This window comes from Haemorhous mexicanus, chromosome 5, assembly GCF_027477595.1.
Source record: "Haemorhous mexicanus isolate bHaeMex1 chromosome 5, bHaeMex1.pri, whole genome shotgun sequence".
Taxonomy (NCBI): Eukaryota; Metazoa; Chordata; class Aves; order Passeriformes; family Fringillidae; genus Haemorhous; species Haemorhous mexicanus.
Genome location: NC_082345.1, coordinates 30,365,429 through 30,379,524, shown reverse-complemented (window position 1 = coordinate 30,379,524; position 14,096 = coordinate 30,365,429). Strand labels below are relative to the sequence as shown.

The 14,096-nt window shown below is 39.8% G+C and overlaps 2 protein-coding genes across 7 annotated transcripts in view; one reads left to right on the top strand and one right to left on the bottom strand.

Moving 5' to 3' along the window:
• Positions 1–307: 307 nt before the first annotated feature.
• IKBIP (IKBKB interacting protein) lies at positions 308–8,445 on the bottom strand. Of its 2 annotated transcripts, none has more exons than XM_059846727.1 (4): positions 8,218–8,419; positions 6,106–6,334; positions 5,254–5,371; positions 308–1,334 (listed from the first exon to the last, which is right to left on the bottom strand). In XM_059846727.1, exons 2-4 carry the CDS (start codon positions 6,297–6,299, stop codon positions 579–581), a joined length of 1,068 nt encoding a protein of 355 aa, XP_059702710.1. In that variant the 5' UTR covers positions 6,300–6,334; positions 8,218–8,419; the 3' UTR covers positions 308–578. The 2 variants fall into 2 exon arrangements, with proteins under 2 accessions (XP_059702710.1, XP_059702709.1); XM_059846726.1 differs by lacking the exon at positions 308–1,334 and adding an exon at positions 2,339–4,371 and having other exon boundaries at positions 8,218–8,445.
• Positions 8,446–8,475: 30 nt separating this feature from the next.
• Positions 8,476–14,096, top strand: part of APAF1 (apoptotic peptidase activating factor 1) — a 31,316-nt gene continuing 25,695 nt past the window's right edge. For 2 of the 5 annotated variants that reach the window (XM_059846724.1, XM_059846725.1), the window contains exons 1-5: positions 8,476–8,634; positions 9,754–9,895; positions 10,172–10,361; positions 11,620–11,817; positions 12,820–13,003. In XM_059846724.1, the coding sequence (XP_059702707.1) occupies positions 9,758–9,895; positions 10,172–10,361; positions 11,620–11,817; positions 12,820–13,003 (710 nt within the window). In that variant the 5' untranslated portion in view covers positions 8,476–8,634; positions 9,754–9,757. Of the gene's footprint in view, positions 8,773–9,753; positions 9,896–10,171; positions 10,362–11,619; positions 11,818–12,819; positions 13,004–14,096 lie in introns of all 5 variants that reach the window. The other 3 variants (XM_059846721.1, XM_059846722.1, XM_059846723.1) reach the window with 3 other exon arrangements.

The window sequence follows — 14,096 nt, the reverse complement described above, 5'->3', positions numbered from 1 at the left end:
AATTATTCTATCTAAAGGTGTGACAAACTTTCTGGAAGGCATCAGCAATATTTCTGAACATTTCTTGCTTCACTGCACTTACCTTGTTAAATATTATTTTAAAAAGAAAGTAGTTTACAAAAATCATAGAGTGAATAGAGACAAAGTGCTACTGCTGTTGGACTACCTCTTATTTAGCTGGAAACCACAATTCTATTCCTTTCTTTGCAGCAGCAAAGAGAAACCAGAATCTGTCATTCTTGGGTCCTGCTTTCTTCATGAAAGCAAACTCTGAAGCTAAGAACATAATTTTATACTTTAACACTGCTTTATTGTACAAAACAATTTATTAAATATAGCATCTCTCATTCTTCAGAAAGAAAAATACATGCAAAGAGGTACATTTTTGGTTCACATTATTATTTCTCCCTTGAAATAAGTATGACTTTTTCCTGTCCTGTTCAAAGAAAAAGGACAAATTTCAGGTTTAGGTGTGCTTCTAAATGAAGCCTTTAAATATTGTCTGTCTTCTCAGTACTACACTTTATGGGAGTTAACACTTCTCAAACAATATTCTTTAGGCAGTGGCCTTTCAGTGATCAATTAATGTCTGAAATCTTGGTTATTTCATCTTTCACATCCTTGATCTTGGTTTGAGCTCTTGTTAGATTGGCCAGTTTCTCATTCAGTAAAGCAATTTCCTTCTCCCGTTTTAAGACCTCCTCCACTAATTTTCCTATTCTCAGCGTTAGGTCACTTATTAAGGGCTCTAAGATGGCAAACTCCTTTTTAACTTTGTACATCTTAGGTTTTAAATCATTAGCAAATGTAACTGTCTTCAGAACTTTTGCTCTGTCACCTTCAAGATTCAAAAGTCTGTTGGAATGCTTGTTAAAATCGCTCCTTAACTCAGCCAGTGCTGTCTTGATTTGCTCGATTTTCCTTGCGTTACTGGATGCCAGGCTTTGTATTTTCGTACTTCGGTCAATGCTACTGGTAAGGAGGTCACCAATATTTTTTACTGTTGCCTTTTCACCTTTTTCTACTTTATCTTCTAGTGCTTGCAAAGAATCTGTCAATGCAGTCATGTCTGAGACCAGGCCTGAAATGCGCCTTATGTCAGTTTTTACTGTCACAATTGTCAATGTTACATTTTTTGCTACAGAAGCTGCATTCTGTTCAGCGCTTGAAACTGCATGAAAAAGGCTTGTTAAATTCTTCTCCAGTTCTTCTTGTTTTTTAATTATGCTGCTAGACCATGTTTTCATTGTAATAATATCTTCCTGCAGATATTTAATGTGAGAAATTATTTGAAGATCTTCCAGCTGTTTCATTAAGTTCCAAGTCTTTTCACACTAGAGGGATACAAAAATATTTCTAGCTTAACAACTCAACGTCAAAATTCAAGCTATGCTTTAATGAAAGATCTTACTATTCTGACATTCAATTTGAGTGCAAACCCTGTCTCTAGGAAAGCTATTTCTGTTACAACACAACCAGATTTTTTTTTCCTTGTAAGTATATATAATAAATGTTAGTACTTCTTCTATTACAACAAAAAATTACAAGAAGGTGGTATATGACTTTCCAAGGTGACCTCTGAAAACACAAGTCATCAAATGGATTCTTCTTCCATACAGTAGAATTTTTAAGTCTCCATAAAAGCTATTTTAGTGAAGGAAAACTCATGCTGCTGCTGGATTTTTGTCTTGATTTGCTAGTTCACTATTTTACATTTATTTTCTTATGACTGGTTCTTGGTTTTCAGATTTGAGAGGAAAAAAGGAAATTATCAGAGTCATACTATCCAGTTCAATCCCCAATAAGTCAGGGTAGAACTTGGACAGAAAAAAACCACCAAACAGGCAAACTGAAACACATTCTATGAGGCTAGAATTAGTTTCATATTAATCCTTTTCTGGACATTAGTAGTAAAAATATCATCCCAGAAACCAATATTTTAACTCTTCAATAGTGCTGGTTGTTCCTCCATAGCTCAGAACTGTTTGCTCAAAAGCAAAAGACCAAAATTCAGGTTGTGGAAAGTTGTGCTTGTTTCCTACTTAATGCCTCCAAGGATGAAGATTTCATGTTCAATCTCCTGCACATTCAGCTTTCAGTAGGGTTGAGGTTGATGAAAGATTAGGGATCATACCACTGTCACTCCCACCACCCTGCCTCAAAATGATACAAAGTAGAAACACTAGAACTGGAACACACTTGTGAAAAATATTTAAAAACCATTTCTTTATATCACAGTTTTTCCTAATAGGACAAGGAACACTAAAGTATTTACTCTGTTCCTCCTTTCTGGAGGAACAGTTTATTTTGAATTAGATTATGCATCAGGACAGGGAAATTCACTACAATATATTTTTATTTTGAGTATCACTGGAAACAGAAATTCATACATAAGCAGTAATTATATGAAACCAACACAGTTTTATGACATTGAGAAACACTGGTTTCACAGTCTCTTGAATGGGCAGTGTTACTCATTTAGTGAAGATTTCAGTGGAGTTTTAAAGAAATTAATCTACAAACCCAGACTAATTTAAATTAGGTCTGATAAAGTCATAAATGTGTGTTCATACTGTTTCTCCTTTTTGGAGAAATACAAAATTATCAAGCCAATAAGTCTGCAGACAATTTGTGTTGTCCCTGAGATCCAAATTTCAATGAACATCTATCAGGCCTATTACATCATGTGTAAGTAGGTCTATGGGTAAACTGGATATTCCCTACTCCCAAGCACATAACTCCACTGATTTCATTAATTACTTTTGCAGCTCTTGGTTCAGCAAACTCTGGGAAACAATGTCAGTGACATTGTTAAATTTTTTTTTTTCCTTTTCCAATGCAAAGCAATACAGGACATATGTGATGCTGAACAAAAAACATCCTACAGAAAAAAAGGTTATAAGGTTAAAATTTGTTTCTAAAGCACCAAAACAGCCCCCCCAAAAATGAAAACAAAGCAGCTGCTATGTAAATGCCAGTTTGTAGACACCAGAACAGTACAAGGCTCTCAGCAGGGGGTACTTCCCTAGTGTTTGCTCTAAGGGTGTTTGTTGTATCTGAGCTTCAGCTGATAAAAATGTACTCAGTGCTTTCCTGCAACACAAAACCATTATGGCGTACAATACTTTAAAAGCAAGGTACAGCTATCTCAGCTGAGAAATAAGGGATTAATTGTTCACTGTGTTACAAGTCTATGGAAAATAATACACAAAGTAACAACAAAAGAAACTAAGTAGTGAAAGCAAAATACAAACTAAAAATATGAACTTTTTTTCCCTTAAATCTAAATACTTGGCTTCAAATTATTTTTATTAAAAAAGATATTTTAATAAATAAACTGAAAATAATACTTAATTTAAGAAAATATTCCTTTCTTTCTATAACAAAGTATTACTTTCTTGCTCTCTACCCTCTTTCTCAACCTTTCAAGCTGTTCCAATGATCTTAAGATCAATGACAGTACATCAGCTATCCCTGACACAGATTTAAATCACATTATTTAATAAAAGTGCTTTTTCATTAATGAAAAACCAAAGACCAAATTCACTTATCCCCATTCTGGTCAATTTCTAAGTTAAAGCTTTCTAAAGTTACTTCTTCTGCTTTTGAAGCCACTGCAATGTCAGGCCCTGTTTCTAGAACAGCTAGTCCATGCTGCATTTTGGTCAAGCTGCCATTGGACTGGAGGCCTTCAAGAGCCTTCTGCATGGCCACTGTATCAGAAACAGTTTTCAACATGTCATTTTCCACAGCGTACAGCTGTGTCTGCAAGTCCTTTATCTTTTTCTCCATACCAAGCAAGTCACTTGACAGCTTAAGAATAGAGTGAATAGCATTTTCAATTATTGGCAAATGGGTCTTACACTCCTCAATTTTAGGTTCATAGTTTGCAAGTTTCTGATTCAGCTCTGTGTCTTTGGCTACCAGACTATTCTGTTCTTCTTCTAGCTTTTCAACTGACTTTGCATCCAGGTTCAACTTTTGTTCAACTCTAGAGAATTCATCATCTTCTTGCTTTTTCAATGTTCTGATATTTCTGGCTGTACTGTCCTCCAAATCTTTTACTCTTTCTGCAAGGGATTTAATTCTTTGGTCAACTTCATTGATTTTGGAAGTAACTTCTGTATGTATGGACTTTGCTTCAGATTTTAAACCACTAGCATTAGTGTTCATTTCATCCAGGCTTCTTCTCCAGGAATTTGTAACATTTTGGAACTTCTCATGAATGCTCTGCATCTTTAGAGATAGAGTCTGTTCATTGTTCTGAATATCATTTATGGTGTTATGAAGCGAAGATATTTCCTGCCCAAACTCAGTCATCACAGAGATGGATGAGGCAGCTTCTCGCAGGATACTTTCAGAAGACTCAAGCTGCATTTACAACACAAAACAATGTCTGTGTCTACTTAACAAAAGTAAGAACAGAAAACCCTTTCCATTTATTAAGAGATAATGAAGTCTCTTAAAAACCACTGTACTTGTTACAAAGCTCCTCCATGGCATTTCCATGTTTCATCTTAAAAATACTGTTGATTAACCTAGCATGAAACAGTCACAAAAAAAGCTATGTCTGTTGTTGAACTTCTATAGCATATGTGCAATTTTCCATACTTGGGTTTTTTTTTGTCCAAAATACAGTAAATCCCATGCAACATTCTGCAATCTGAAGTATAGTATATAAATATCCAAATTACATCATGTATAAATGACATTATTCTGAGATCAGTGCTGAAACAAAATCACTGGCATGAGCCATGCTGTGCTACCATCCTTATCTGTAAGGTATCAGGGATAATTCAGCAGCCAGCACAGTTTTTCTATTTGTTAATGTCACATGTGGTAATATCTTTTTTCACTACTGTTGTATTTTCTTATCTATCACTTTCTTATGTCTTCATATCATTAGACCAGGTCTGCTACATAAAATGCCGGTAAATTTTCTTCAAATCAATGTATGTTAGAATTGCACATGAGAGGGGACTGGTAAAATGAAATGTGCATGTATGTAAGTTCTTAAAAATAGTTCAGTTTCTAAGAAATAATACTGAGATACAACTACTGTATTCACACACTGGAACAATGGCATGGATTGACATGCTTTGTCACATGAAATAGTCTCTAAATGCCTCTTCACAGGCAAGTAAAGCACATTCTGAAAACTTGTTTTAAAACAATTAAATTAACAAAATAACAATGAAGTAAGCAATGACAAATATTCACCAAAGATCATCCAATTAAGATGTTAATAATTACCTTTTCAGAAATTAAGTTTACTTTATTTCCCACATCCATGATTTTTTCAGCTTCTTGATGTAAAAAATTGTACTTTCTTTCCAGATCAGCAAATTGACCTGACTGCTGAAATAGAAACCTGCAAATTTCAAGTAAATAAACAGAAAACATAACTTCTTAATTAGTATATATGAAGTATTATAGGACTGATTCACAGTAAACTGTTACTGGAGGGGTTTGTGTTCACAGAAATGACAAAAAAATGACACGACAAAATACATGACAAAAAAAAAAACCAAAGAAATTGATCTGTCTTGACACTGGAGTTATCTTCTAAAAGAGGTATGAGAGCAAGGAAGCATCCATAGATGTCTTTGCTTTTACAATGCATGCTAAGGTAACTAAGGCACTGATGCTGCTAAGGTATTTTAAAATCTTAACAAAGATTTCAAACAAGATCTTTAACAAAAGTATTTGACCTTTACTTAAAGACTCCACCTGATGAACGATTTATTACACTGCTGAGCAAATTATTTACAGAAAACTCTATTTCACCTCTTCTGTCCAATTATTTATTGCCTGCCAAACTTCCTGTCAGCCTAAGTTGCTCTCCAGGCAGATGCAGTCTCCAAAGCAGGTATTTAGAATTCATGAGCAAGGCACCTTCAGGGGGATGTAACAGATGGAGCTTCTACAGTAACTCACCGCACACCCATGTTTCCATGCTTGCCAATACTGCTACTCTTTCCTGGATCCTTCTGGCTCTAACAAGATTCTACAGACACTTAGCCCAAGCACTCTGTTAATATGTAAATCATACAGGCCACAGAATACAAAAGAAAATACTGGAATCCTCTTCAGAGAGTTACCTACCAGCTCACCACCAGGCAAACAAGAAGGGAAATGATACTCAAACTTGTCCTTGGGTCCATCCAAAAGGAACTGTGATTATTGCTGATCCTGGCACTTGCCAGCTTGCCATAATTACTGTGCTTCTCAGCCTTCTGTGAACCTTCACTGGTCTTGGATGAAGAAATACCTTTTTTCCTTGGCTTAACTTCAGACATTTTGTGGTTTTAAAATGCAGAAGCAAAGGAGAGAGCTAGAAAAAAAAAAAAAACCAGAAAGGACTAGTTTTCACTTCTTACATTTTACTTTTAAACATCCTCAAACATAAACTTTAAGTCCACAAATACACCTCCAAACATGTTTATTTTGGTGTTCACTATGCTTCCTAGTTATGTGAACTTCTGTAAAGTATCATAATACTTCAATTTACTTTCTATATGACAGAGAACTGTTTTCATATTTTCTCCAGCTGAACTAACTTTCCAAGCTTAAGCTAATTTCATCTTTCCAGAAATATTTCATCTGCTGTAGAATAAGCTATTTTAAATATGTATTTAAAATTACAAGGATTAATAGTATATTTATTTCTGTAGCTGATGACTGTCACAAGTTCATCAGCAATTTCACTGATGAACTTGTGTTTTACCTGTAGATTTGAAAAAGAATTATTACCTACACCACACTATAAGGGGAAAGTTAATTTCTCAATTTAAAAAATAAAATTGCAAATCAAACTTTAATTTAGTAGTTCCAGTGTAATGATTTAATGTAATCTGTAAAATAACAAATGCTGGTTAACAAAAAGTCATGGCAGAAAAATTCAGAAGATTCATGAGATTATGCCTCTAGAAAGAAGAAAAACTGTAACTTCCTTTTGATAAAAATTAAGGTCAGAAGAGATTGAGGCAACATGAATCTCCAGCTCATATTTTAACCATCCAAGTGAAGTACAGAGTGTCGTTTTTAAGCCGAAAACCTTCCACCATACTGCTCAAAATAGATTTCATCCTTGGCAGAGTTGCTTTAGCCTAATTTGAGACCAAACTGTTGCGCTGGCTTTTTGGCTCACTTTGCAGCATTGCCGCTCAGTCACACATCAAAATATAAATATTTGGAGATACTTACATAGTTATCTACAGGGGTAAAAGGCATTGTTTAAAGTCTAATCTGACATGCAGGTAGCTTAGAGCTGTTTGAGCTACAGAACTAGGAAGCTCACTCTGAGCTTGAAGCATGGAGGAAAAAATGTTTTTCATTTACAAAAAAAAAACCCACAAAAAAAACCCCTACAAAACCCCAAAACCCCAAAGAAAACCAAACAAAAGAAGCCACCAAAAGAGAAAAATTGTATTTTAAAGCTTTTAAAACATCTTTGGGTTCGAGAGCACATACTATGAAGCTGAAGTGGAGAAAACAAAAAGAGCTCTGAATAATAGGGAAAGAGTTTAACAGAGAACAGCTCTGCTCTGAAAGGACGGCTGCAGCTCGCAGCCCGGTGCTGTACAGAGGGATGAGCCGCAGCTCCCCAGAGACCCTTCCGGACCGCTCCGCTCCCCCAGAGTGACCGACTGCCCCCCCGCTTCTCTCACAGTGACCGACTGCCCCCTCCGCTCCCCCCACAGTGACCGACTGCCCCCTCCGCTCCCCCCAGAGTGACCGACTGCCCCCTCCGCTCCCCCCACAGTGACCGACTGCCCCCTCCGCTCCCCTCACAGTGACCGACTGCCCCCTCCGCTCCCCCCACAGTGACCGACTGCCCCCTCCGCTCCCCTCACAGTGACCGACTGCCCCCTCCGCTCCCCCCACAGTGACCGACTGCCCCCTCCGCTCCCCCCACAGTGACCGACTGCCCCCTCCGCTCCCCTCAGAGTGACCGACTGCCCCCTCCGCTCCCCCCACAGTGACCGACTGCCCCCTCCGCTCCCCTCAGAGTGACCGACTGCCCCCTCCGCTCCCCTCAGAGTGACCGACTGCCCCCTCCGCTCCCCCCACAGTGACCGACTGCCCCCTCCGCTCCCCCCCAGTGACCCGCATCCCCTCCTGCCCCACATCCTCTCCAAGCCCGCCGTGCAGGACGCCCCCAGGCCTGGCACTGCCGGCCTCCCATCTCCCCTCCCTGCGGCCGCTGTCCCGTACCCGCCGCGCTCCTCCGGCCTCAGCGGCGGGGGCGGAGGCGGGCAGGGCCACCCTGCCCCGCAGGCACCACGTTTACAGGGCTCAGGGCCCCTCCCCTGCCCGCGGCTGGCGCATCGCCGCCCGGTGCGCCACGTCCGGGGCCCGCCAGCCGCGGGCGGCGATCCTGGCACGCACAGCCGGGGCTCGGCGGCTCCGCGCCGGCGCGGGAGGCAGCGCGGGGCTTTGTTCGGCGGCGGCGGGCGGCGAGCGGGCCGGGCAGCGAGCCAGCGGGCGGGCAGGGCCGGGCCGGGCCTTCCCCGCCCAGGCCCGGAAGGAGGAAGCGCTGCCGGCGCCGCCTTCCCGGGAGCCGCGGGGCAGGGGCTGTGCCTCGGGGCTCGGCGGGGCTCGGGGCCGGCGGCTGCCGGGGCTGCCTGCCAGGTGAGCGGCGTCCTGCAGGGACGGACCGGGCCGGGCCGGGCCGCGAGGGGTTCTGCCGGGGCAGGGCAGGGGCCGGCGGGCGGACGGTGTGAGCGCCTCGGTGTCTGTTTCGTTGGCGGCTGGCAACAGCGGCACGGTGTGAGTTAACTCTTTGTTTTGTATGTTTGTGGAGCGATTTCTTCTGTATTTGCCTCGTGTGTGGCAGCGTTATTGTTGGTATCCGTTTTTCGACCAGGGAGCTTTAGCGTCCCCTTCCCTCCGCGGTGCGGTGGGATAAAGGCTTTCTTAACTACGTAATTTTTAGTGAAAATAGGAAATTCTGTCAGCACAGCGGAAAAGGCACTCCATCGCGGGCTTATCCGAAGGCAGCTGTTCTACATCTACCCAGCTCCCGAAGGAGAGAGTGCCGGAAAAGGTGAACGCTTCTGCAGGCACCTCCATGGGTGCTCTGTGGAGGAGTTTGGACTTGTTTATGGAGCTTTCCCGGCAGAAGTGTGATCGGAGAGAGCGTTTTGGTCGATTGGGACTCTCGGAGTCGCTGATCAGTTCTGGGAAACCTTTATGCCGTAGTCAATAGTTTTCACCTGTTTTCTTCAGACATTTGGTTTTTTATGATATGGAGGAAGAATGTGAGTTTGAAGTTGCGTGTCCAAATGCTGATAAAGGAAGGTATAGCGCAGTCAATGGCAGTGTTGGGTGCTCTGTCTTCCATCATATGGTAGCATCCAAGTGTCCTTGTATGGAGTCTTGAATTTGGAGACAGCAATGCGTTTACCCCTTGCGATGAGACCAGCACTCTTTCTTATCCTGTTGACCCAATCACATGATCCAAGGACTTAAAAAAATTTGGGGGATGTAGTGAATGGGGAGAAGACCTTTCAATGGAGACATTTAGCAAGGTGCTTTGGTTTTGTAGTTCTGAAAGTGTTTATAAACATAAGTTCATAGGAATGGGGAAAAGAATTTGTATTTTCAGAATTAGCTGGTGCATTGCTACTCTTTTTGATTTTAACACCAAAATTTCTAAGCTGTTTTAAAACTTCCTTTCTCATGCTTGTAAGTTATGTTCCCAGTCTGACTTGGCTTCACCCCCTCTCCCTGCTCTTTTTCACTCTGAAGAAGTATGGATGTCAAGAGTAGAAACTATTTGCTTATGAATCGTCAAGCACTGGAAAATGACATCAAGACTTCTTATATTATGGATCGGATGATTTCTGATGAAGTACTGACATTACAGGAGGAGGAGAGAGTGAAGCAACAGGTAGAATTCTCTCTCACTGTTATTTCTCTTTCTAGTCTACTCACATATTTTAACTATATTTTATCCTTTCTAAAAATAGTATTTTCTGGCTTTCTAATTCCTGGATTTGTTGAATTCTAGCGTACAGTTTTTGTTGCTCTTAATAAGGTTAAGGCCTTGGTAAATTAAAGGCTATTTCTATAACTATAAATAGTCTATAATTTACAGAGTGATAAATTAAATTATTTCTGAGGTTGCTTAGTTTTGTATAATACCTCTTCTATTTTTTTTTCCTAGAATACACGGAAGGAGCGAGCAGCTATGCTAATAAACATTATTCTTACAAAAGATAATAATTCATACAGATCCTTTTATAATGCACTGCTCCATGAAGGGTACAGAGATCTTGCTGCGCTCCTTCAGGACGGCATTCCTGCCGTCTCGTCTGGTAACAGAAAGAGTTCAATGGATGGAATGACTTCCTACGGTCAGTGAAACTGCAGCTGTGCCTGTGCCTGAGTGTGAACACCAGCTGTCTTTTTACTCCTTAGAAAGTGGCTATGTGTAATACCTGTTCCAATGAAAAAGGAGCCCTTGGCGCATTTGTTTGTTTTGGTGGTGTAGCAACTATGTCTATTTCATCTACTTAATATGGCAGAGAGTTGCAACAGTTGCAATTTTTATAGGTGATCTTGAAAGTGTTCATATCGAATAATGCTGATTTTAAGAAGCAGGAGAATTGATGCTCTTATGGTTTTCTCTAATTTGTAACATTTTTATTGTAAGTGAAAGGAAGACTCTTATTTGTATGTATTAAAAGAAAAACTTGTAGGCTCCAATATTCTGATATTTATCTTGAAGAGTAATCTGGAATCTCTCAACTTACATTGATCTAGTGATCATTGATTAATTGATCTAATTATTAAGTTACTTAATACTTTCCACCAGATCTTTTAGGTACCCTGTATAAGTTATATCTATAAAACCTTTACCTGCATTGTCATCTGGATCATCTTTGACTTGAAAAATAAATGTGTAGTTTCTAAGGGGGCAGAACCTTCTATCTGCATCTGATTAACTGCCATATTTACTGGCACTCTACATTTAATAAGTGTCAAAGACATGTGGAGTTCAAGGCTGTGTTAGATAATCAAAGTTTATCAGTTATGTAACTCCACATGGCCACAAAGTGAGCAGATGAAGTGCACATTTCCCTTCCTGTTATGCTTTACCTCTTAAAGTCGAACTATCTCAGCTTAAATCAATGGAAGCTTGTTTGGACCCCAGTGCTGTGCTGTGAGCTGCCAAGGAAAGGCCCTACACAGAATCCTTTCTCCTCTGCTGCATCCACAGTGTGGTGACTTCTGGCTGAGAAAGTGACTTGTTTGTTTTCATATAGTGATGTTGAGCTCCTGTGTTTGCCACGGTTTCCATGGGGGATGTTAATTCTCTTTTCACTTCTAGGGATTAACGTGACAAGCTTTCTTCATGCAGTTATTAATTTAAACACTGTTTTAGATATGGGGCTAGTTATATGCTAAGTAATTTATTTCTAAATAACAGTATTTTTTTTTTTTTAGTTTTTGGTATTTTGAGTCCAGCAGGTTTTAGGGCATTTTTATGGGACATGAGGTTGGGAGGGAGCCCACTAGTTATTTTGGGTGAAGAGTTGTTTGGTTGGGTTTGAAGAGGCATCACATTTAGAACTCATGTTTTATTTTGATGTTTCTTGTTCTTAACTTTAGTGAAGACCATTCTCTGCGAAGGGGGCGTACCACAGAGACCAGTTGTGTTTGTCACTCGACCAAAACTGGTAGATGCTATTAAAAAGAAACTGTACTGCTTGGGAAGTGACCCAGGCTGGGTCACAGTTTATGGAATGGCAGGCTGTGGGAAGACTGTTTTAACAGCAGAAGCTTTAAGGGATCCTCAGCTCTTGGAAGGTACTTTCAGAAAAAACATCTGTATTTTTATAAATTTCACTGTAGATACACACGTATTGGACATGTATGGTGCAATATCAAATGTCACCTTGGAAGTGTTTTGGATTTCTAAGTTTCTTAGGTGATTCTGAAATATTTGCTTGCAACATACAACTTTCATAACCATTTAGTGGTTTAGGACCACTAAGTATTCTATTAATTTTTAGAAAAAGGTTCTGAATAGTTTTTCACCTTAGAATCTGCATTGGTTTTTGAGAGTAGATGCATCCTTAGTTAACTGGAAATTGTTATTTCTGTTAGTGCAAAATAATATAGCTAGTTATATTCCTTTTGGGCATTGCTTGTAAGGTCCTCAGACTCCTTGCTATGTGAGTTATAAAAATCTTGCTCTCACATTTACATAGATTTTAATAGTGAAAGGCATTTGTGGTGATTAGTATTGCCTTAGCTTAAAGTAGGTCATAGATGCAACTGTTTAATGGCATTTTTTCCATTTTATTTATTTTTCCTTGCATAGGACACTAGGAAGAGTAAGTAGGACTTGGCAATAAAGAAAAAAATGATGTAGGGATAGATACTATAGCGTCCCCTGCTACAGCTGACTCTCTAGATATCCCCTTGATCACTGTTTCAAGGTTATTTTTAGACCCCAGGCTCTGAATTCTTGCAGTACTACACAGTTAAAAATGTAAATGGTAGGTCAGACTAGCAGGAAGATGGATGCAGAAGGGGCTGTGGAAAGAAGATGTGTAGAAAGGAGGGACAGCAGCATCAGAGATGGTGTGGAATTTCTGTGGGTGCTTGTCCTACAGAGTCTTTTCCTTAAAAAATAAACAGGAGTGGTCTTGTAGAACCTCCCTTTGGTGTTAAAAGTAGAGATGCAAGGATGGCTTGCAGCAGATTTTAGAGGTTTGTGTTATAATTAATGCTGACTTACTACTGTAAGTTGCTATAAAATATTTAAAATTATTTCAAATGTATTAATCTTGCTTTTCTTGTTAGATTACTTTCCAGGAGGAGTTCACTGGATCTCTGTTGGGAAACAAGACAAAGCAGGGCTGCTCATAAAACTTCAGAATCTCTGCAGTAGATTGGAGCATGACTCCACTCTTTCACAAAGGCCACCACTTAACATTGAGGAGGCTAAAGATCGTCTTCGTTTGCTGATGCTGCGCAAATACCCCAGGTGATGTCAGTAAAATCAAGTACTATTCTTTTAACTGATAAAACTTGGCAGACTAACTTTGGTCTAATCATCTGAGGTGTCTGTGTTGTGGTTACATGTCTGCATGTTTGGCTTTTTAACCAACATCCTAACTTAGGCTAATAAGATTTCTATCTACAAAATATGTTAAGCAGCTGTGCGGGAGTCATATTGGCTTGAAAAAGCAAATAGTGAAATAATGAAAGATGGGTTTGAATAGTGAAAGATGGGCACAAACAGCTGAAAATAAGGATTTCTCTAACTTTCAGTGTTCTTACTGTGTGTGTAGACTGCTTTATTGATACGTGAGGATCATACAGCAGAAAAAAGGGTGTGTATCACTGCAGAAAAGTATTCCTTTCCAGAACAGATGGTGTCTTTAGAAAGTGTTTGGTCTAGAGGTACCAAAATGAAATCAGATTTTCATGATGTGACCAATTTTTTCCAAGAAACCAGTGTCTTTCTCAGTCATTGCACAGCTTTTTTCACCTTTGAGCAATAGTTTTTGTTATTTGCTGAGGATTTAATTACTCTCTGGGAAAATTTGTACTAAACTAAATGAGCCTGCTTGTCAGTGAGTTATCTTGGGAATAATAGTCCAGCCTTGTGATCTTTGTAGATAACAGAGTAGAATACTGGCATTTCTGTACAAGGAAAAAAAAAAAAAAGATCTTTCTATTGAGGAAAAGATGCGGGAAATATTGACAGGTCCTCCAAAAGAAATCTATCAGCTGAAAGTGCACTTTTCCTTGAAGGATGTGGAGTGGTTGTCTCCACTGACACATTTCCGTTGTTATTTCTTGTTTATTAACAAACAAATTAAAACTCTTCAATACAGAAGTGGGCATGGCAGGAAATAGAGGAGAACATGCCTGGCAGTAAGGATCATAGAGGGTGCTAGTGTATGGGAAACAAAGCTTCACTGCAGCTTGGAAAGAAGCTGCTTCTGCTTCTCTGGTTCTTCCAGAATCTGAGAAGAAGCTGGTTCTGGAATTCTCTTTGGCAACAAGAAGTCACTTAGCTATACCTGGATTCAGACAGCCAACCCTGTACATCTCTTGGGAATAAAGTATTA

Coding starts and splice junctions, on each gene's coding strand:
- IKBIP (XM_059846726.1), bottom strand. CDS start 6,299: ATGTCTGAAGTTAAGCCAAGGAAAAAAGGTATTTCTTCATCCAAGACC. Junction 5,372..6,105: donor GTTTGCCTGGTGGTGAGCTG/GTAGGTAACTCT, acceptor TGAAATTTGCAG/GTTTCTATTTCAGCAGTCAG. Junction 4,372..5,253: donor TAAACTTAATTTCTGAAAAG/GTAATTATTAAC, acceptor TTGTAAATGCAG/CTTGAGTCTTCTGAAAGTAT.